Source organism: Trachypithecus francoisi, unplaced genomic scaffold (genome assembly GCF_009764315.1).
Source record: "Trachypithecus francoisi isolate TF-2019V2 unplaced genomic scaffold, Tfra_2.0 Lachesis_group9, whole genome shotgun sequence".
Taxonomy (NCBI): Eukaryota; Metazoa; Chordata; class Mammalia; order Primates; family Cercopithecidae; genus Trachypithecus; species Trachypithecus francoisi.
This window is the reverse complement of record NW_022681474.1, coordinates 48,560,526-48,583,596: the sequence shown is the minus strand read 5'-3', so window position 1 is coordinate 48,583,596 and position 23,071 is coordinate 48,560,526. Positions and strand designations below refer to the sequence as shown.

Genomic DNA, 23,071 nt, shown 5'->3' with positions numbered 1-23,071 from the left:
ATACTGGATGAAAACAAACTTTGGCATTCCAAAAAAGGATACTGTAGTTTAAAAAGTACAGATGCTCAGTTCTCATATATACTGAATTCATTTTAATGTATTTCTTCTAAATGTGTAACAATTTAAATACATTTTTTAAAGGACACTGAAACTTTGTTTATATTCATTAGAATCACCTTGAGGAAGAAGAAATATACATTTAATAATGTGAAAAAATTTTTTTCATGTTTTAAAAGAAGCCTTACATTTGAACTTATTTCAATTTGTTCTCATCTTACAGAAATAAACCAAGTTTTTTTTTGTTTGTTTGTTTTTTTTAAGCTCACTTATAGAAAACTTCACGAATAAAGGCATGGTGACCATTATGTCCAAAAATGTCAGAAGCAGAAAATAAGATAGCAAAAGAAAATTTAAGCGCAGGGCGCAGTGGCTCAAGCCTGTAATCCCAGCACTTTGGGAGGCCGAGACGGGCGGATCACGAGGTCAGGAGATCGAGACCATCCTGGCTAACACTGTGAAACCCCGTCTCTACTAAGAAAATACAAAAAACTAGCCGGGCGACGTGGCAGGCGCCTGTAGTCCCAGCTACTCGGGAGGCTGAGACAGGAGAATGGCGTAAACCCGGGAGGCGGAAGTTGCAGTGAGCTGAGAGCCGGCCACCGCACTCCAGCCTGGGCGGCAGAGCGAGACCCCGTCTCAAAAAAAAAAAAAAAAAGAAAAGAAAATTTAAAATAATCATCTCGAGAAGGTTTTTCTTTTTGTTTGAGACAGGGTCTCAATCTGTCACCCAGGCTAGAGTATAGTGGTGCAATCATAGCTCACTGTAACCCCAAACTCCTGAGCTCAAGTGATCCTTCCGCCTCAACCTCCAGACCAGCTAGGACTACAGGCATGAGCGGCCACGCATTGTCTTTTGTTTTTTTGTTTTTTGTTTTTTTTTAAGAGAGGGGGTCTTGCTATACTGCCCAGGCTGGTCTCAAAATCCTGGCCTCAAGGGATTCTTCCACCTCACCTTCCCAAAGTGCTGGGCTTCCCGGCCTGAATCACCATGCCCAGGCTTCATGATTTAAAATTGGTTTTAGCTTAGTGCCTTTAGCAACATCATATATAAATTCGTATTTGTATTACATTCATAGATTCAGTCAATACCCAGTTAAGTATTTCTACATGGTATTAAAATGTTTCTTTAGTTTAAGTAACTCTATAATGAAGGGATAATCTACATTTAACTGTTCCGAATTCATATTTTTCCTCAATCCAGGCAAGAGAAATTCCACTCACTCCCAAAGCAAGAAACATTGTCAAAAAAACAACTTGATAGGTTCATTCGAATGATATCAACACTGTCCACACAGAGGAAGAAGCAAGTAAATCGGGTGAACAGGCCAGGAAATGGGTTAAATATTGTGAGCAATTACAATACAGAAACTGATGTGGTGCTTTTGTATTTGCTAAAAGTTGTAGGTTCCACATATAGACTCCAAATTGAGGAATTTTTTTTTTTTTTTTGAGATGGAGTCTCGCTGTGTCTCCCAGACTGGAGTGCAGTGGCACGATCTCGGCTCACTGCAAGCTCCACCTCCCGGGTTCACGCCATTCTCCTGCCTCAGCCTCCCGAGTAGCTGGGACTACAGGCGCCTGCCACCATGCCCGGCTAATTTTTTGTATTTTTAGTAGAGACGGGGTTTCACCGTGTTAGCCAGGATGGTCTGGATCTCCTGACCTCGTGATCCACCCGCCTTGGCCTCCCAAAGTGCTGGGATTACAGGCGTGAGCCACCGCGCCCGGCGAGGAATCTTTATTGAAATTTGAACTCAAACATGGGCATAATGACAAGTAAGCACTGGAAGCAAACATTTGCCATAACCACAAAAGACTAATGTTCAAACTGAGACAAAGTGGGCTTAAACTCTAGAGAAATGACTGCTCCAAGATTCTGCAGGAAGTATCATGTTTAATTTCTCAAGGCATCCATCAATCACGTGTTTATATATTTTAAAATGCTGCTAAAAAGATAATGTGGAACAACACTGCTGATGGTTTCTTAGAAAAGATTAAAGGTTCCCTGACAAAACAACTGAAACAATAGAGAGAAGAAAAGAGAAAGCAAACAAAATTACATGACAGAGATAAATTTGGTTTCCAGAGACAATTTTTTTTTTTTTTTTTGAGATGAAGTCTAGCTCTATCACCCAGGCTGGAGTGCAGTGGCATGATCTTGCCTCACTGCAGCCTCCACCTCCCAGGTTCAAGCTATTCTCCTGCCTCAGCCTCCCGAGTAACTGAGATTACAGGCATGCATCACTAAGCCTGTCTAATTTTTTCTATTTTTAGTAGAGAAAGGGTTTCACCGTGTTGGCCAGGCTGGTCTTGAACCCCTGACCTCAAGTGATCCACATGCCTTGGCCTCCCAAGTGCTGGGATTACACGCGTGAGCCACCGCCCCTGACCCAGAGACTGATAAATTTAAATTTATAACAGGACAGGTAAGATTAATAAAGAAAATGAGTCCCTCTGAATGTGTGTAATACCATAGGGAATGATGGTGGCTTGTGGCAAACTAAAGAAAAAAACTGGTGAACCTGAAGGCATCCCAGTTCAAAAATCCAATGTGCTGATCACAACCAGATGCAGATGCAGGAGAGACTGGGCCCTAACTATGAGTTGAGAACCCCTGCTAGAGAAAAATACAGGCCTTCTGAAGGAAGTCTTTAGCATGAGATAAGAAACAAAAGAAAAAAGTGTGATTAGCAAAGTATTCTGAGGGGGAAGTCAAGCACCAAATTTTCTGTTTTACCCTTAAGCTCAAAAATAAATTTCTCTAAATATTAAAGGACAACCTGACAAATGTTTTATTGATACAGGCACTAAAATATCAACCTTAGACCCCACAACTGTTAGCTTACACTCAGGGTCACCAAAACACTCAAGTGTGGATTTCTCCGTTGGAGATCAGAACATGATACTACAAAGTGTGGCACTTTGGCAAGATGAGTACTTTGAACTGAGGGAAACTGGAAATGCCTCAGAGGCAAGGTCTTTCTGATCTTCCTATCTTTGTTTCCTGCCCTTCCTCCTTCTCCAAAGTGAGTTACAGAAACTAGAATTCCTCTCCCCAAGGCAGGTCACAGAAACTAAAAATCCTCTCCCTCAAAGGAAGCCCTAAAACCTAGAAAGGTCACTCACTCTCTTTTCCTTTCTTCCTTGAAGACCCTCATTCCAGAGGGATTCTGCACCATACGTGGGAGGCAGGAATACTACAGAGAATCCAAGAAGAATCTGAACAGACAGTCCTTGCTGGGTCACCCTCCATGACCTCAGTCTATCACCATTAGATCATAACCTTTTGTCCAATCACATTTCTATACAGCTGTCCATTCTTTATCAAGCCTAAGCATAAAATCAGAGTTTTCCCTGGGTCTTTGGGTCTTCATTTCTGAAGAATCCCGTGTCATGTACAATTTTGATTAAATAAATGTGTTACACTTTTTTTGTTAACTTGTCTTTTGTTATAGGTATGTCAGCCATGACCCTTATGATGGCTGAGAAAAAGTATCATATTTTTCTGCCCCTACATTCTCTGACATGGTTTGGCTCTGTGTCCCCACCCAAATCTCACCTTGAATTGCAATAATCCCCAGGTGTCAAGGGCAGGACCAGGTGGAAATAACTGAATCATGGGGGCAGTTTCCTCCACGATGTTCTTGTGATAGTGAGTTCTCATGAGATCTCATTGTTTTATAAGGGGCTTTTCCCCCTTTGCTCAGCACTTCTCTCTCCTGCTGTCATGTGAAGGAGGATGTGTTTGCTCCCCCTTCCACAATGACTGTAAGTTTCCTGAGGCCTCCCCAGCCATGCAAAACTGTAAGTCAACTAAACCTCTTTCCTATATAAATTACCCAGTCTCAGGCAGTTCTTTATGGCAGCATGAGAATGGATTAATACAATCTCCAAAAACTTTCCTCCAATAACAGTCTCTAAATCCTAGCCCACAAATGTCCAGAAAACATTTGACCAACACTCTCTCCTTCTTTGTGTGACTACATATGTCACTTAATAGGGAAAGATTAACTGCACAAATGCATTCACCAGAAAAAAGACTGTCTTCATGGCTTCTTCCATGAAATGACAATTTAACAACTGTCATTCACAATGAGGTCACAGCAAACTTGTATCCAAATTAAAGATTTCAGTGAGGTGCCACTCTTCTGTGGGCCAAAACTCCACTGGTACTGGTAGAATCAGGGGCACTGAAACCATTCATTACGGTTCACAGTGAGCAATCACATTTTGAGATGGAGTCTCGTTCTGTTGCCCAGGCTGGAGTACAGTGGCACGAGCTCAGCTCACTGCAATCTCTGCCTCCCAGGTTTAAGCGATTCTCCTGCCTCAGTCTCCCAAGTAGCTGGGACTACAGGCGTGTGCCTCCACGCTCAGCTAATTTTTTTTTTATTTTTAGTAGAGACTGGGTTTCACCATGTTAGCCAGGATGGTCTCAATCTCCTGACCTCGTGATCTGCCTGCCTCAGCCTCCCAAAGCGCTGGGATTACAGGCGTGAGCCACCACGCCTGGCCCCAGTCTAAATGTTTATCAAACCTTCATAATATAATCAACAACCAGAATCTACAAAGGACTAAAACCTGTGATGGAAAGCATATCATAAGACTCCCTAAACCTCTACCAGTCCCTGTAACATTCTCATCCTCCCAGCCAAAAAACTGTAATGGGTGTGTATAGTCATTCGGGACTAAAGAGCCATAAAAACAGTAATTTCCCACTTTCCTATAGTACCAAACCTAGATATTATTTTATCTTTGGTGCCTCAGGAGGCTACATATTTTAGATCCATGTTCTTACATGCTTTCTTTAATGTTCCTTTACTCAAAATAGCCAATAGTTGTTTGCCTTCTTCTAGAAAAATCTAAAGTACTGTTTACGTGGGATGTTCCCAAGAGTTCCCTCCTACTTTTCACAAGTCCCCGGTCAAGACCTCAGAGACTAAATTTCCCTGTGATTCTACTTTTATCTAATATTTGGGTAACTTTCTGTTGTCTGCTAAAGATAAGGCAGGCTCTAAGATGCTTTCTCTCTACTTCCACTCAGAAACGGCATAAAGTTTCCAAGAGAAGTTGTTATAATTCTGTCAAAGTAAAATGCATTACCTAGCATGTGATTTATTCCGAGGAAGTAAATCCCTCACTCCTCACTACCAGCCCTAAAAATTACCATTAAATTTCCCAGATCATCAAGTCTCATTATTCTTCCCCTATAACTTTCCAATGGTTTATGTATTTCCTCTGTGTTCTACAATATTTTTCTACTTGATCTTTCAAGTCACTAATTTGGATTCAATAGCAATGATGCTTTCTGTCATTTACTAAATAAACTGTTCTGTTGGGAAATCTTGTCTTTTAACTCCAGAAAAAATTGTGCTGCAATTCAATCTAAGTGATTATCTTCTTGGACTACTCTAATCCCCAGGGTTCTGTCATTTTCCTTGTTCTTCCTCAGTGTTACCTGTGATTTTTTTTCTTTTTCAGCACTAGAACTCAGCTGTTTGCCAGAGCATACTAAGCGACGGCAGAACCACAAAAAGGTGTAACAATCTCTATCGCTGTGAGAGAGTAGTGGATATTGTCCTCACCTTCTCATTCTCTCCTTATGGAATTATACATGCAATGTCCTCTATCATGTGCAGAGCCTTCATTATGAAGAATACACCTCCCAGTCCCAAAGGTGCTAGGTTTGGCCATGTCACCTGCTTTGGCCAAAAGAATGTGCTTAGAAATAAGTGTCTTCTGTGAATGAAGGTAGTTGTCAGGTTAGCTCCAGGGGTCTGGGTGTTTTTCTTTTTTATTTTATTTTATTTTATTTTTTGAGGAGGGAGGTGATTTTATTTTAATTTTATGGACTCCTTTCTCCCTTTTTTTGGTGATCTAATTGCATTGGTTAAAAGCAGCTAAGCAGTTCTTTAGAATATGCTTTCTAACCAAATCTAACTTTATTTAGACAATGCAGATGGACAAGCTTGGATTGTATGAACTAAAATGGGAACACTAAACAACTATCAAACCCTCACTAATAACACTGTGACTTTGCTGTCAAGTGTAGATTCCCCACTTCAAAAAATCTTGTGACCATTTGGTATGGCTTATCTGGAAACTTCTGTAAATCTTATGTTTTAGTAAAATATTTTTTGTTATTCTAAAAAAAAAAAAGTGCTAGTTCTTAGCTAAGACTTTAAGAGACATAATATGTATGTTTCTGCTCATCCTGTTGCATTTCTGCTGTAATGAGAACAACCTGTCCCAAAGTGGTCCTCGTCTCAAAATGAAGAAACATGGAATAGACCTCAAGCCAGTCCCATAGCCTCAGCTTCCCAGCTAATCCTTAGATCCATAAATGAGAAAAATAAATGTTTATTTTGAAAGCAACTGAGATTTTGAGAATGCCATACAGCATTCTGGCAGAAAAAATAAAAGCCTCACCAGTATGACAAATATAAGCTGGTAGTAAAGCAGCAAAGCAGGCTACTAACACCTCAGTGAAGCACTAGGACAGATACCTCCCCTCTCTGAAATATTCCTTGCATTTTTCTAGCACCATGGATAAAAGGATCCCACTCACCATTTTTACTTTATTTCTAGCCCATAGAGGTCTGTGAGACCGGGCAAATGTTGATTGACAGGAAATTCTCAGATTCCTAAGGGCAGCCCTCTCCCCAGGAGTATCCCCATTTCAACCTTTGCCCCCAGGGCTTTTTTATGCTGGTTTCTGGTTCTCCAACAGTCCTTAAGATAAAAAAATCCTACAAGTGCTTTGTCATTGGAGCAAAAAGAACCTAAGTCCCCTCTCCCATATGGATTATCTAAAGGCTCACCCCAGCAGTTACTGGGATCTAGAGAGAAAGATAGACTAGAATTGGGAGTAAAATGTACAGAATGATCCATTCAGAAGGTCATCACTTTCCAGAATTAATCTTTATAAAATATTTATCAAATTAAGATATTATAGTGTTTCACAAGTCAGATGGTATGTTTCTGTAGATACATTTCTTCCTAAAATCAATACGAGATAAAGGGAGGAAAAACTGGGTACATACACAGAAAAAGAAAAGACAACTCTTATCTGCAACTTACTTTATGGCATAAAATGTTATTGGATCATAGAGAATTATATCTAAGACTTACAAAATCAGGTTTTAAATATTTAAGTTAGTTTGCAAATGAATCTATTTTATATCACTTAAGACTGATTCTCAGTCTGAAAGGCTCCATTAAGATTAAGAAGTCTGCAAGCAACAAATATCAAATTGGCTACAGTTAAGTAGCTCAAGTATATACCTCTGAAGGTTCAATATTGTCTCAACTTACCATTTTCAAGTGGTGCATCCTCAGGCAGATCCACATCAAGCATAAGATCATCATCCTCAAGGTCACATGATTCAAGATTATTCAAAATATCCTGTGAACAAAAGCAGTAAAAAATATACTATAATCTAGCTCTAAGGATATGTACAACCATTATTTTTAGAAATTGAACTATATGATATCCTGAATTTGCTCATTATCTGCACTGAAAGAATAAAATAAGTTTTTAAATTTTTAAAAATAAAAATAGATTCAACTAGTTTAAGCTATTTCTAACATCCTTCTCCTAGTCTTCCTCCCTTCTAGTCTCCTCAACAGATTTTTATTTACATATTAAAAAACTTTAAGTCCATGTTTTTAACATCTTCCCTGGTAACATACTGAAGAATCAAAAATAGTAAAGAATCGCCCAAAATTTATTCATAATTGGTATAAGAGGTGAGAGGCTATGTTTTATTATTTCCAGGGATGGGACCACTTACATAAATAATAAAATAAGTCTTTAATAATGTGGTTATTCCATTTTCTTTACTGTGCCAAACCTACCTCCTGCTACCATTAAGCACTCTGTCACCTCCTTGGCTTGACTCAATTTGCTCTTTTTCTATGATAGGACTAGACTATTCAAACTGGCATATGCAGTCCCTGATGGCTTCTATTTGCAACCTTACCAGCTATTACCTCTTCTTAGAAGTGTTTTATTTTCAAAGACTATTGTGCTGAAGCCTAAAGAACTGAATAAACAAAAACTAAGGTCAAGATAATAAACTCAGTTTGATCTATAGCCCACTGGTGAGTTCTTACAATCCAAGAATGAATCCAAATATCATAAGACCTTTCCTTAGTATATACAAGTAAAAAGATCAAAAGTCCAACAAACTTTTAAAAGACTGAGACATGGTCATAAAAAACTCTTATAGAAGGGAAATATCTACTTTATTACAGACAATATGAATAAAATTAAAACTGTTTCCTATGTTGGGTGTTCCATGCAAATACGTTCAATTTTGTGTTGGGCCCTCCAAAGACTAAAAGTAACTAGAAAAATTATCTGACAAACAAAATCTCTGGAAAATTTTTTTTTTTTCATTTTAAAAACTCTATTGCAGAATGTTTGACATGCAATTAAACTGTACACATTTAAAGCAAACAGGAGAGAGTGCCAAGACGGCCAATTAGAAGCAGCTATAGTCTGCGGCACTCATGGAGAGGAATGAAAGCAGTGAGTGAATTCACCACCTTCAACTGAAATATCCAAGTTCTCGCACTGGGACTGACTAGACAAATAGTTTGACCCACAGAGAATGAAGAAAAGCAGGGTGGGGCAACAGTCCACCTGGGACCCATGTGGAGTCCCAACCTCAGCCAAGGGAAGTGGTGAGTGATTGTGCAATCCCACCTGGGGAAACCACACTTCTCCCACAGGTCTTTGCAACTAGTAGATCAGGAGATCCTCTCATAAGACCACGTCACCAATACACAGAGCAGTGTGGCGTCCAGGTAGAGCAGCAGTTCGGGCACACACAGAGATGCAAGAGTTTTGCATATTCCACCCCTGGGATTCCCGGCAAGGCAGATCTGTCCCCACATACCACTAGGAGTGTGGCTGAATCCAAGGATCCAAGCAGCGTCGATCTGCAGGCCCCACTTGCATGGCACCTTACAAGTTAAGACCCACTGACTTGGAATTCCAGCCAGCCTGCAGTGACAGGCCAGAGTCTGCCTGAGAAGGACCGAGTTTCCAGGAGCAGGAGCAGCCACCATCTCTGCCGTCTGGTCAACTCAGCTGATCCAGTCTGCTGGCTCCGGAGAGTCCAGACAGTCCAAATAAGGAAGGGTCCCCCACAATGCAGCACAGTTGTGCTACAAAAAAGCAGCCAGACTGCTTCTTTAAGTAGGTCCCTGATCCTGTTTCTCCTGAATGGATGAGACCACCCAACAGGGTCTCCAGCCACCTCCTATAGGTGCCTCCTTCAGGCTGCCAATAGGTCAGTAACCACTGGAATGGAGTTTCCAGAGGAAGGATCAGGTTGCCATCTTTGCTGTTTCATAGCCTTCACTGGTGATACCTCCAGGTAAGAAAAAAACTGAGGCAACTAGGGTCTGAAGAGGAATGCCAGCAAACCCCAGCAGCCCTTTGGAGGAGTAGCCTGACTGTTAAAAGGAAAACAAACAGAAAACAACAGCAATAAAAACATCAACAAAAAAGACCCCACAAAAATCCCATTCAAAGGTCAGCAACCTCAAAGATCGAAGGTAGATAAGCCCACAAATATGAGAAAGAATCAGTGCAAAAACGCTGAAAACTCAAAAGGCCAGAGTGCCTCATCTCCTGCAGATGACCACAACACCTCTCCAGCAAGAGCACAAAACTGGGCTGAGGATGAGATGGCTGAACTGACACAGTAGGCTTCAGAAGGTGAGTAACAACAAACTTTGCTGAGCTAAAGGAGCATGTTGTAACCTAATGCAAAGAAGCTCTGAATGATAAAACAACACAAAAGTTGATAGTCAAAATAGCCAGTTGAGAGAGGAACATAACTGACCTGATGGAGCTGAAAATCACAACATGAGAACTTCCCAATGTAATCACCAGTATCAATAGCAAGCAGACCAAGCAGAGGAAAGAATCTCAGAGCTTAACAACCATCTTGCTGAAATAAAACAAGCAGACAAGATTAGAGAAAAAAGAATGAAAATAAATGAACAAAATCTCTGAAAAATATGCAATTATGTAAAGAGACCAAACCTATAACTGACTGGGATACCTGAAAGAGATGGGGAGAATGGAATCAACTTGGGAAACATACTTCAGGATATCATCCAGAAGAACTTCCCCCAGGTAGCAAGACAGGCCAACATTCAAATTTAGGAACTGCAGAGAACCCCAATAAGATATTCCATGAGAAGATCAACCCCAAGACACATAATCATCAGATTCTCAAGGTCGAAATGAAAAAAAAAAAAGTTAAGGGCAGCCAGAGAGAAAGACCAGGTCACCCACAAAGGAAAGCCAATCAGACTAATAGCAGACCTCTCAGTGGAAACCCTACAAGCCAGAAGAGGTTGGGGAACAACAGACAACATTCTTAAAGAAAAGAATTTCCAACGCAGAATTTCATAACCAGCCAAACCAAGCTTCATAAGCAAAGGAGTCTGCCTTGCAAGAGCTCCTGAAGGAAACACTAAATATAGAAAGGAAAAACCATTACCAGCCACTACAAAAACACACTGAAGTACACAAACAAGTGACACGATGAAGCAACCACATAAACAAGTCTGCAAAATAACCAGCTAGCATCATGATGACAAGATCAAATTTACAAACAATACTAACCTTAAATGTAAATGGGCTAAATGCCCCAATTAAAAGACACAGAATGGCAATCTAAATAATTAGCCAAGATCCATTGGTATGCTGTCTTCAAAAGACCCATCTTGCATACAGAGACACACATAGGCTCAAAATAAAGGTAGGGAGGAATATTTACCAAGCAAATGGAAAACATAAAAAAGCAGAGGTTTCACTCCTGGTTCCTGACAAAATAGACTTTAAACCAAGAAAGATCAAAAAAGACAAAGAAGGGCATTACATAATGGTAAAAGGTTCAATTCAACAAGAAGACCTAACTATCCTAAATATACATGCAGCCAAAATAGGTACCCGGATTCAGAAAGCAAGTTTTTAGAGACCTACAAAGAGATGCAGACTCCCACACAATAATAGTGGGAGACATTAACACCCCAATGACAATGTTAGAAAGATCATTGAGACAGAAAATTAACAAAGATATTCAGGACCTGCACTCAGATCTGGATCAAGTAGACCTGATAAATATATACAGGACTCTCCACCCAAAAACAACAGAATATGCATTCTTCTCATGGCCACAGAGAACTTACTCTAAAATTGATCACATAATCAAAAGTAAAATCTTCCTCAGCAAATGCAAAAGAACTGAAATCATAACAGTATCTCGGACCATAGTGCAACCAAATTAGAACTCAAGATTGGGAAATTCACTCAAAACCACACAACTACATGGAAATTGAACAACCTTCTCCTGAATGACTCCTGAGAAAATAATGAGAGTAAGGCAGAAATCAAGAAGTTCTTTGAAAGTAAGGAGAACAAAAAGAAAACATACCACAATCTCTGGGATGCAGTTAAACCAGTGTTAAGAGGGAAATTTATAGCATTAAATGCCCACATCAAAAAGCTAAAAAGATCTCAAATTAGCTGGCTCCTTGCTTCTAGCACTTCCATTATCTCAAGTAGCCGTATGTTTCTCGTTCACTTAATACACCATTTCCTTTCAACCCCCACATCCTCACCACCTGTTTCTTTGTTTGAGCACCAATAAATAGCATGGGCTCACAGAGATCGGGGCCTTCACAGCCTCCACACTCACAATGGACCCCTGGTCCCACTTCCTCTGTCAAACTGTCTTTGTCTCATCCCTTTGACTCCACTGGACTTCGTCATCCCAACGACCTGTTATTGGGTCTGATCACCCCAACAAGCCTCCCAAGACTGAACCAGGAAGAAACTGATTCCCTGAACAGACCAATAACGAGTTCTAAAATTGAGCCAGTAATAAATAGCCCACCAACCAAAAAAAAAGCCCAAGACCAGAGAGATTCACATCTGAATTCTATCAGAGGTACACAAAGAAGAGCTGGTATCAGTTCTACTTAAACTATTCAAAAAAATTGAAAAGGAGGGACTCCTCCCTAACTCGTTCTATGAGGTCACCATCATCCTGACACCAAAACCTGGCAGATATACAACAAAAAAGGAAAACATCAGGCCAATATCCTTGATGAACATAAATGCAAAGATCTTTAACAAAATACTGGCAAACAGAATGCAGCAGCACATCAAAAAGCTTGTCCACCATGATCAAGTAGACTTCATGCCCGGGATGCAACGCCTGTTTCAACATATGCAAATCAATAAATGTGATTCATCACATAAGCAAAACTAAAGACAAAAACCACATGACTATCTCAATAGACACAGAAAAGACCCTTGACAAAATTCAACATCTCTTCATGTTAAAAACACTCAATAAACTAGGTAGTGAAGGAACATATCTCAAAATAATAAGAGCCATATATGACAAACCCACAACCAATATCATATTGAAAAGGCAAAAGCTGGAAGGCATTCCCCTTGAAAATCGGCACAAGAGAAGGATGCCCTCTGTCACCACTCTTATTTAACATAGTATTGGAAGTTCTGGCCAGGGCAACCAGTCAAGAGAAAGAAATACAAGGTATTCAAATGGGAAGAGAAGAAGTCAAATTGTCTTTGTTTGCAGATGACATAATTATATATCTAGAAAACCCCATCATCTCAGACCCAAAGCTTCTTAAGCTGATAAGCAACTTCAGCAAAGTCTCAGGATACAAAATCAGTGTGCAAAAATGGCTAGCATTCCTAAACACCAACAATAGGCCCGCTGAGAGCCAAATCATGAATGAACGCCCATTCATAAACTGCCACAAAAAGAATAGAATACCTATGTATTAATACAGCTAACGATGGAAGTAAAGAACCTCTTCAAGGAGAACTACAAACCACTGCTCAACGAAATCAGAGAGGAAACAAACAAATGGAAAACCATTCCATGCTCATGGATGGGAAAAATCAATATCATGAAAATGGCCATACTGCCGAAACAAATTTATAGATTCAATGCTATTCCCATTAAACTACCATTGACATTCTTCACAGAATTAGAAAAAAACTATTTTAAAATTCATATGGAACAAAAAAAGAGCCCAAACAGCCAAAACAATCCTAAGCAAAAAGAATTAAACATATAGGCACCCAATACAGGAGCACCCAGATTCTGCTGGCATCATGCTACTTCACTTTATATACAAGGCTACAGTAACCAAAACAGCATGGTACTGGTATAAGAATAGATACATAGACCAATGGAGCAGAATAGAGAACTCAGAAATAAGACTGCACAACTATAACCATATAATCTTCAACAAACCTCACAGAAACAAGCAATAGAGAAAGGACATCCTATTTAATAAATGGTGCTGGAAGAACTGGCTGGTCATATGCAGAAAATTGAAACTGGACTCCTTCCTTACACCATACACAAAAGTTAAGTCACGATGGATTAAAGACTTAAATGTAAAACCCAAAACTATAAAAACCTTAGAAGAAAATCTAGGCAATACCATTCAGGTAAAGGTTTAGGCACGGACAAGTATTTCATGATGAGAATGCCAAAAGCATTATAGCAAAAGCAAAAATTGACAAATGGGATCTAATTAAGAGCTTCTGCACAGCAAAGGAAACCATCATAAGGGTGAACAGACAACCTATTAAATGCGAGAAAAATTTTTGCAATCTATCCATCTGACAAAGGTCTAGTCACTAGACTCACAAGAAACTTAAGCAAATTTATTAGGAAAAAAGCAAACGATCCCAATAAAACATGGGCAAAGGACATGAACAGACACTTCTCAAAAGAAGACATGCATGCGGCCAACAAACATGAAGAAAAGGCTCAACATCAATGATCATTAGAGAAATGCAAATAAAAACCAAAATGAGATACCATCTCATGCCAGTCAGAATGGCTATTATTGAAAAGTCAAAAAGCAACAGATGCTGGCATGGCTGTGGAGAAAAAGGAACACTTTTACACTGTTGGTGGAAGTATAAATTAGTTCAACCATTGTGGTACATGGTGTGGTGATTCCTCAAAGACCTAGGGGCAGACATGCCATTTGACCCAGCAATCCCATTGCTGGGTATATACTTGAAGAAATATAAATAATTCTATTATATAAAGATACATGCATCCATATGTTCACTGCAGCACTATTCACAGTAGCAGAGACATGGAATCAACCTAAATTCCTATCAATGACAGACCAGATAAATAAACTGTGGTACATATATACCATGGAATACTATGCAACCACAAAAGGGAACGAGATCATGTACTTTGCAGGGATATGGTTAGAGCTGGCAGATATTATCCTCATCAAACTAATGCAGGAATAGAAAACCAAACACCACATGTTCTCACTTACATGTGGGAGCTGAATGATGGGAACACATGGACACATTGCAGGGAACAACATGCACTGGGGCCTAGCAGAGGGCAGAGGGTGGGTGGAGGGATTGGATCAGGAAGAAAAACTAATGGATGCTGGGCTTAATACCTGGATGATAGAATGATCTGTGCAACAAACCACCATGGCACACGTTTACATGTGTAAGAAACCTGCATGTCCTGCACACGTATCCCTAAACTTAAATAAAAGTCGAAAAAAATAAACTGATAAATGTTGACATTATAGTCATGGTATGGAAACACCATCGAAATCAAGACAACAAACATATACATTAACTCCAAAATGTTCCTCATGCTTCTTCACAAATGTTTTCCCCCAATTTGTACATAGTTCTTTGTTAATGAACTAGATGTTAACTGTTAAGAAAAAAAAAAAAGCAAGCATCAGTCATCTAAAACAGCATGTACAGAATTACCCATTTTATGAAAATAAAAACACTATAATATACATAGAAAATAGTTGGAAAGAAACCAAAACACAGATTAACTTTTGAAATCTCCTATTTCCAAAGTGGCTAATGTAGTTAATGCCTGTCTTCTTAGCACTTTGGGAGGTTGAGGCAGGAGGATCGCTTGAGCCCAGGAGTTTGAGACCAGCCTAGGCAACATAGGAAGATCCCATCTCTACAAAAAAAAACACTTTTTTTTTTTTTTTTAAATAAATAGGCCAGGCACGGTGGCTCATGCCTGTAATCCCAGCACTTTGGGAGGCCACAGTGGGCAGATCACCTGAGGTCAGGAATTCAAGACCACCCTGGCCGACATGGTGAAACTCCACCTCTATTAAAAATACAAAACTTAGCCAGGCGTTGTGGCAGGCACCTGTAATTCCAGCTACTTGGGAGGCTGAGGCAGGAGAATTGCTTGAACCCGGGAGGTGGAGGTTGCAGTGAGCCGAGATCGCACTACTGCACTCCAGCCCAGGTGACAGAAGGAGATTCTGTCTCAAAAAATATAAATAAATAAATAAAATAAAATAAAATAAATAGAAGAAATAAGAGTTTTATTCTTTTTTGGTTTAGAGTACCTATGTTTTCTCATTTATCACAATAAACATTATGATATAAATAACTTTATTCCCCCCAAAATCATACCCTCTCAAGAAACATTTGGCTGTTTGTGTATGTATGTCTGAGTATGTGTGAAACAAGACAGTGTTGGGTACCCTGGGCCAGATCTGACAATTAAGGCCATGGCAAAGAATCCAAAGCAATGTAGCATTGTGCTCTAAATCCAGAGCAGGGCCTGTGGAGCAGCACTGAATCAGTAAAAGGAGAACTGTTACCACTGTTAAAAAGATGCCAAACTTTTAATAACCAACTAAATCCTATGTTTTATGTGATTTTCTGTACCTTTCATTTTATAATGAATGGTTAAAACATACAGCCTCAAAGAATGGGAGTGAGTCTACTCTAATGAATGTAAAGGTGACCGAATAATTATGTCACTCTATGAAGTTACTAAAAAAGCCCAGTTGAAAAGGAAGGGGGAAGAGGAACACGGAAGGAAAGAAGGAAGAGAGGCAAAAACATGGAGGGAGAGAGAGGAAAAGAAGAAAACCATCCATATACAAATAAATTCTTATTTATGATGTTTCAAACATTCATCTCATTAGATAAAAATCCACTCTGTAAAATGAGGGAGAAGAAAAGAAGCAGATTACATATGCACAATATGACTACAATTTTAACGCTGAAAAATACATTCAAATATCTGGCAGGTGATAAACTGAAGGACAATTACAATTTTCCAATATGTGAGAACATAAGCACATACTTATTTTTTTATATATTTTTTTACTTTTCTGTAATAATAAATTTTTCCTTTATGTAAAAAGGACATAGGGCTTTTATAGTAAGTAAAACTTCATGTTGTATTCAGTCCTGGCACCACTGGGAAGTTCTAATCACACAAAACCAACCTGCATGTGGGAACCTTCAACCCAGCCCATTCACTAACCACGACAAATATCACTGCCACCCGCCCCTCCCCTCCATGCAAACCATTGTGAGCCAGTGTGGGTGACTGCCCTGTTCTCCCCAGAAAGTCTCATTTTGTGAGTTAAGTCTTTTCAAACACTTTTGGTACATGTGTGGTACCATCATTCTTGGCAGCCAGCCAATGTGGGGGGCTAGGCATTGATCCAGAAAACATATTCTCAATAATTTACAAATAACACTACTAATATATGTAAAGCACTAATCTGGGTACAGGATATGCCCAGGTAAACAAAACTAAAGAGTTTTAAAAAGTGACAAATTGAGATTTGCACAAGAGAAGTATTATTCTGGCTGCAGTGTAGAGAATGGATTTAAGTCAGACAGAAAACCAGTTTTGTCGCTATTGCAGAATCCATGTGGCATATGACAGTGGCCTGATATTAATCAGTGTCAGTGAGAACAAATAAGAAGCAGTTATGAAACATACTGAGGAGTTAGACCCTATAGGATGAAAGTTAACTGAGAAGTAAGCAAGAAGCCATGGATGATTCCTTAGTTCCTGGCTTGAGGAACAAATGTATGATGCTTATTAACTGAAATAAAGCATAAAAAAGGAAGGCCAACCCCAACAAAGCTGGAAAAGATTAAACAAATAAATAAAACAAATGATGGAAGCAAAACAAAAAAAAGGAAAGTCAACCTCAATAAAGCTGGAAAAGATTAAATAGATAAAACAATAACAGAAGCAAAACTAAAAAGGAAGGCCAGATCTGGTAGAATGTAAAAGAATACATAGTTTTGAAACCCAATTATTTTGATGTGCATGCTGCATCTTTTAGAAGACAAATTCAAATGACAACTGAATATAGTGGTCTAGAGTTAAGCAAAGAGATTTGAATTGTGGGAGTCATTACCAAATAGATGACAACCAGAAGATGTTGAACAGTAAGTTTGACAAAACACCGTAGAGTAAGATTACTGAATTCTAACATCTGCTTTAGGCAATTCTTCCCTTGTCCATCTTTTGGGGAGGTCTATGTTTAACATCAGATTTTGAGAGGAGTGACATCACAGATATCATTAGAATTAGAGTAAGGGTTCAGGTAATGGGAGAAAGAAAAATTAACTTACTCTAACTTTTCTTCACCAGCTTAGAAATCATCTGCACAGGGTAGAAACTGCATTTTTGCAGGAAAAGAGGAAACCATGTAGTGCGGAAATTGGTTAATGTGGGAAGGAGTTTCTATTCCCTGTTTGTTGTGGCAGCCTCTTTCTCTAACTGGCAGTCCTGCACTTATTGGGAGCCAACATCCATATAGACCTGTTCTCCTTAGTAGACCATTAAAATGCAATCATTAATTGGGAGTATGACAATGAAAACCCAAATGTGTATATTCTCTGGCTTCCAGAGGCTTCCCACAAGACTGACTGGAATTAAAACTCTGAGCACGTATGAGCAGGTTTACCATAGACCTTCCTTGGACTTTGAGAACACATTTCTATTCAAATAGAATGAACAGTGAGATGGTAGCTCGGTGCTTCCTTCACACATTTCTCCTTCACTATAAATGTTTCTGACAAATGACACCATCATTAGTTTAATTATACTGTAAAATTAATTTTGGGGGCTATACAGTTTATACATTTTAAAGCACAAATAGATGTGTAAACACCTACGCAATTAGGATGTAGAACAGTTTCTTCACCCTTGAAGAAGTCCCTCATACTATCCAGTTATAGTTACACCCTCCTCCCATCCATAACCTCTGTCAAACGCCGATCTGTTCTCCATCCCCATAGTTTCGTTTTTCACGAATATCAAATAAATGGAATCATATAGCACGCAACATTTTGAGAATGACTTCATTCACTCAGCATAATGCCTTTAAGGTTCACTGGTTTCTTTTTACTGCTGAGTAGTATTCCATTACGAATGTACGGTTTGTGTATCAATTTACTAACTGAAGGATATTTCGATTCTTTCTAGTTTTTAGCTACTATACATAAGTTATCATAAGCATGCATGTACAAGTTTTTGTGTGAATATAAGTTCTCATTTCTCTATGGTAAATACCCAGGAGTAGGACTGCTAGATGATATAGTGAGTGTTTGTTTACTTCTTAAGAAACTGCTAGGTTGTTTTCCAGAGTTGTTGTAACATTTCACATATCAATCAGTAATGAATGAGATTTCTAGTTGCTCCACATCCTCAACAGCCCTTAGTTATTGTCAGTAATCTTTACTGTAGCTCTTCTAATAGGTGTGCAATGGTGTCTCAGCATGGCCTGAATTTGCTAATGATGAACAAAGTTTTATATGTTTATGTGTCACTCATATCCTTTTTGGTAAAGTATCTATTCAGGTCTCTTATACATTTTTTGATTTGGGTTGTCTACTTACTTATTGTTGACTTTTAAGAGTTCTTTATACATTCTGGATAAAAGTCTTTTGATAGATACGTGAGTCACAAATATTTTCTCCTAGTCTGTAATTTAACTTTTTATTATTTCTTGACAGTATCTTTGGTAAAACAAAGGTTTTTAATTTAATGTAATCCAGTTAATTTTTTATGGATCATGCTTTTGGCATAATTTCTAATAACTTTTCACCTAATCTCCAGGTCATAGTATTTTTAAATGTTTTCTTACAGTTTTACAACTCACAATTACATCAAAGGTCCATTTTGGAATAATTTTTGTATAAGACGTAAAATTTTAGTCAAAGTTCAATTTTTGTTTTTCAATATATGAACGATCAAACGGTTCCAACAACATTTGTTGAAAGATTTCTCCACTGAGTTTCTTTTACATCTTTGTCAAAGATCCACAGGCCATCTTTATGTGGTTCCATTTCTTTTCTGGAGTCTCTATTATGTTCCATTGATTTAACTGACTGTCTCTTTGCCAATGTTACAGTGTCCTGATTGCTGTAGCTTTAAAATGGGTTAGTACAATTCCTCCAGCTTTGTTCTGCTTTTTCCAACAAAATAGATTGGTACTCCTGCTGGGATTTTGATTAGTATTTCATCACTTTGGGATTGAGTAATGTCTTCACTACACTAAGCCTTCCAGTCCATGAACACCACATTACTTTATGTATTTATGTAGGTCATATTTTATCTAGATCTTCTTTAATTTCTTTCATAAGCTCCCTATACTCTTCAGCATAGACTTTGTTAGATTTATACATAAGTGTTTTTATAGATGTTAAAAACAACGTTGTTATATTTACTCAAGTTTATAACTAGTCATTGATGATACAGAGAAATAAGAATTGTGTGCATTGACTTTATATCTTACAACATTGCTAAACTCATTTATTAGTTATAGGAATCTTGTTTTTTTAAGTCAAACTTTTAAAAAATTGCCTTTTGAGGAATGATTTTTCCTCAAAAATCAAATGATTCAATTGGAACGGAACACATATTTAGTAGTTCAATAGCTAACTGGACAAACATGCTCAACTGTGGTGGCCCACGAGGTTTGTCCTAAACAAGCACTAATTTCATTTAGTGTGAAACAAAATCAGGCAGCTTGAGCTCCACATCCAGTTTGTCCCAGTGGCATCTGATTGCTTCCTGTCCACTCGGTGTTAAGTATTTGCATGACTAATCCTGTCCATATTAAACCACACTTAAAATCAAGAAAATGGGAGTAATAGGTCAAAGGACTAAGAAGACTCCTTAAACAACCTTGTTAGTAAGCTGAGAATACTCCAACCTGCTTCCCCATCAACAAAAGAAACTGGAGGGGTTACGTTTGTTTCAAAGGGGTTGGCATGGTGAAATTACAGTCATTTGATACTGAGGATCAAGGAATGGAGCCCCCTGTGTATCCTGTGGATTTCAGGGGAGTTTAATGGAATCAGAACAGAGGTGGTTCCTTGTGTGCCCACAGGATGTGACCCTTTGGCATCTGGCTACAGAGCAACCCGGGTAATGAATGTTAAATTTAAAGCTAGTCTTACTCCCTTGTGATCTGGGCCAGAAAGTCGAGATGGCAACCCTATTTTCAAAGACCATTGGTTTAGAAATGAATTCAAGCTGTATTCCCTCTCTAAATCAGTAACTTCTGAATTATTTTCCATACTCTGGAAAACTGTCTCCCATTTGTTATCTTCTAGAGCACAAAGAGGCTTTTTCCAGCCCAATTTATTTAACTTTGAGCATTTATATATATATTTTATCCAGCTGAACCATTTTAATTTCCACCAGAAATACATGAAATCTTGTTTCTTGGCATTTTCACTAGCATTTGGTATTATCACAATTTTTTATATTGGTCATTTTATAGGTGTATAGAATGTGATTTTAATTTGCAATTTCCTAAGGGTTAATTATGAGGAATGTCTTTCCATGTCCTTATTTCCCATCCATATCTCCTCTTTGGTGAAATGTCAAAGTCTTTTACTCCTTTTCTAATTAAATTGCTGGTATTTTGTATTGTTCAACTTGAGAGTTTGTTAGATATTTTGGATATGAGAACTTTGTCAGATATGTGGTTTGCAAAGTTTTTCTCCCACTCTGTAGCTTGTTTTCATCCTCTTTATAGAGTTTTCTGCAATGTAAACATTTTTAATTTTAATGAGGACCAATTTCTCAATTTCTTTCTTATGGATTATGTTTTTAATATCAAAGAACTCTGTGCTTAGCCCTAGTTCCTAATGATTTTCTTCTATATTTCTTTTCAAGTTTCATAGTTCACATTTTATATGATCAATGATCCATTTTGAATTAATTTTAATAGGTGGTGAGAGGTTTAGTTTGAGATTTATTTTGTTTTACTTTGTTTTACCTATGGATATCCAATGGTTTCAGTACTATTTGTTAAAACTGCCTCTAAACATTTTTCAGGCTGGGCGTGGTGGCTCACGCCTGTAATCCTAGCACTTTGGGAGGCCAAGGCGGGTGGATTATGAGGTCAGGAGATCGAAACCATCCTGGCTAACACGGTGAAACCCCATCTCTACCAAAAATACAAAAAATTGGCTGGGCGTGGTGGCGGGCACCTGTAGTCCCAGCTACTCAGAAGGCAGAGGCAGGAGAATGGCATGAACCCAGGAGGCAGAGCTTGCAGTGAGCCAAGATCACACCACTGCACTCCAGCCTGGGTGACAGAGCGAGATTCTGTCTCAAAAAAAAAAAAAAAAAAAATGTTTTTTCAAAACTCACTTGGGCATATCTGTGTAGGTCTACTTCAGGGTAGACCTATGTGTCTATGCTTCTGCCAATACCACACTCTCTTGATTACTGTAACTATTAAGTCTTTACATCAGGTAGAGTAATTCTTGCCACTTTATTCTTATTTTTCAAAACTGTGTAAGCTACTCTAGTTCCCTTTCTTTTTTATATAAATTTTAGAATAAGCCTGTCTATATCTACAAAAAAGTGTTTCTAGGGTTTTGATGAAAAATTTGCATTAAGTCTTTACAAATTTAGGAAGAACTGACATCTTAACTATGTTGAATCTTCTATGTAGAGAACGCCATCTGAAAATAAAAATCCCTTTTCTTTCTTTCTCTTGGCTTATTACACTGGCTGAACTTCATGAACTATATTGAATAAGAGTGGTGAGAATGGACATATTTGTCTTGTTCTCGAATTCAGGAGAAAAGCATTTAATCTTTCTTCATTAAGTATTAACATGTTAGCTGTAGGTTTTTTGAAGATGTCAAATTCTTTTCTATTAGTTTGGCAAGGGTCATTAATTGATGTTATATTTTGCTAAATGAAATGTCTTTTCTCCACCAATTGTTAGGATTTGTTTTCCCATAAAACTGTTAACATGATAGATTATACTGATCAATTTTCAACCTTGCATTCCTAGGATAAGCCCATTTGGCAAATAGTGTTTTGTTTTTGTTTTGTTTCATTGTTTTACATGTTGGTTTCAATTTGCTAACATTATATTTTTGTTTTGTTTTGTTTTTACATGTTAGTTTCAATATGCTGACATTATGTGAAGACTTTTAAGACTATCTTTATTTTGAATAAAACTCAAGTTTCTCTGTCAACGCAGGCTGGGGGCTATGGTTACCAGCAGCCACCAGGGGCCCAGACAAAAGAGTGCTCATTGGGTATTCACTTGTGTGGGTCCCTTCAGGGCAGGCATTGCAGTTATGGGTCAGATTGTAGACAAGGCTTCAGTGAAACAAATACAATGTGAAAATTTAAGACTTTTTAAGTCCTTACACACCCTGAAGCGTACAGTGAATGCCTTGAGGCCACATGCAGAGCACAGGCCGGTAGAGAGAAAAAGAGAGTTTGGCAACTAGTATTATTGGGAAATAGGGTGTGGTCACTTGAAGTTCATCAGCAAATATAATAAATGAATGGTCCATTTAATACAAGCTGCGGGAAAGAGAACGCTGTCCGCTAGGCAGGAGTCATGCCTCTCAATTCTTACCTCTGGCCATCAGCTTGTCATTTGGGTGTAGTATAGAAATGGAAACCGTGTCAAGGGTGACTATGGCCTGCCTCTGCCTCTGGCACTAGAAAGCGAAATCTGCATTTGAAATGGCTACTGAAGCCACATAAAATTACAAGCATGCACTACGATCTTAATGAGGGTATTGGCCTACAGTTTCCTTTTCATATAATGTTATTTGTCTGGTTTTAGTATGAGGTTATTGCTGGATTTGTAAAATAAA

At 38.5% G+C, this 23,071-nt stretch overlaps 1 protein-coding gene across 8 annotated transcripts in view; it reads right to left on the bottom strand.

Annotated features, from left to right (window-relative positions):
• CCSER2 (coiled-coil serine rich protein 2) overlaps positions 1–23,071 on the bottom strand; it is a 190,956-nt gene that overhangs the window by 84,375 nt on the left and 83,510 nt on the right. For all 8 annotated transcript variants that reach the window (XM_033209862.1, XM_033209858.1, XM_033209859.1 and 5 more), the window contains one exon: positions 7,375–7,465. In XM_033209862.1, coding sequence (XP_033065753.1) covers positions 7,375–7,465 — 91 coding nt within the window. The remainder of the gene's footprint in view (positions 1–7,374; positions 7,466–23,071) is intronic.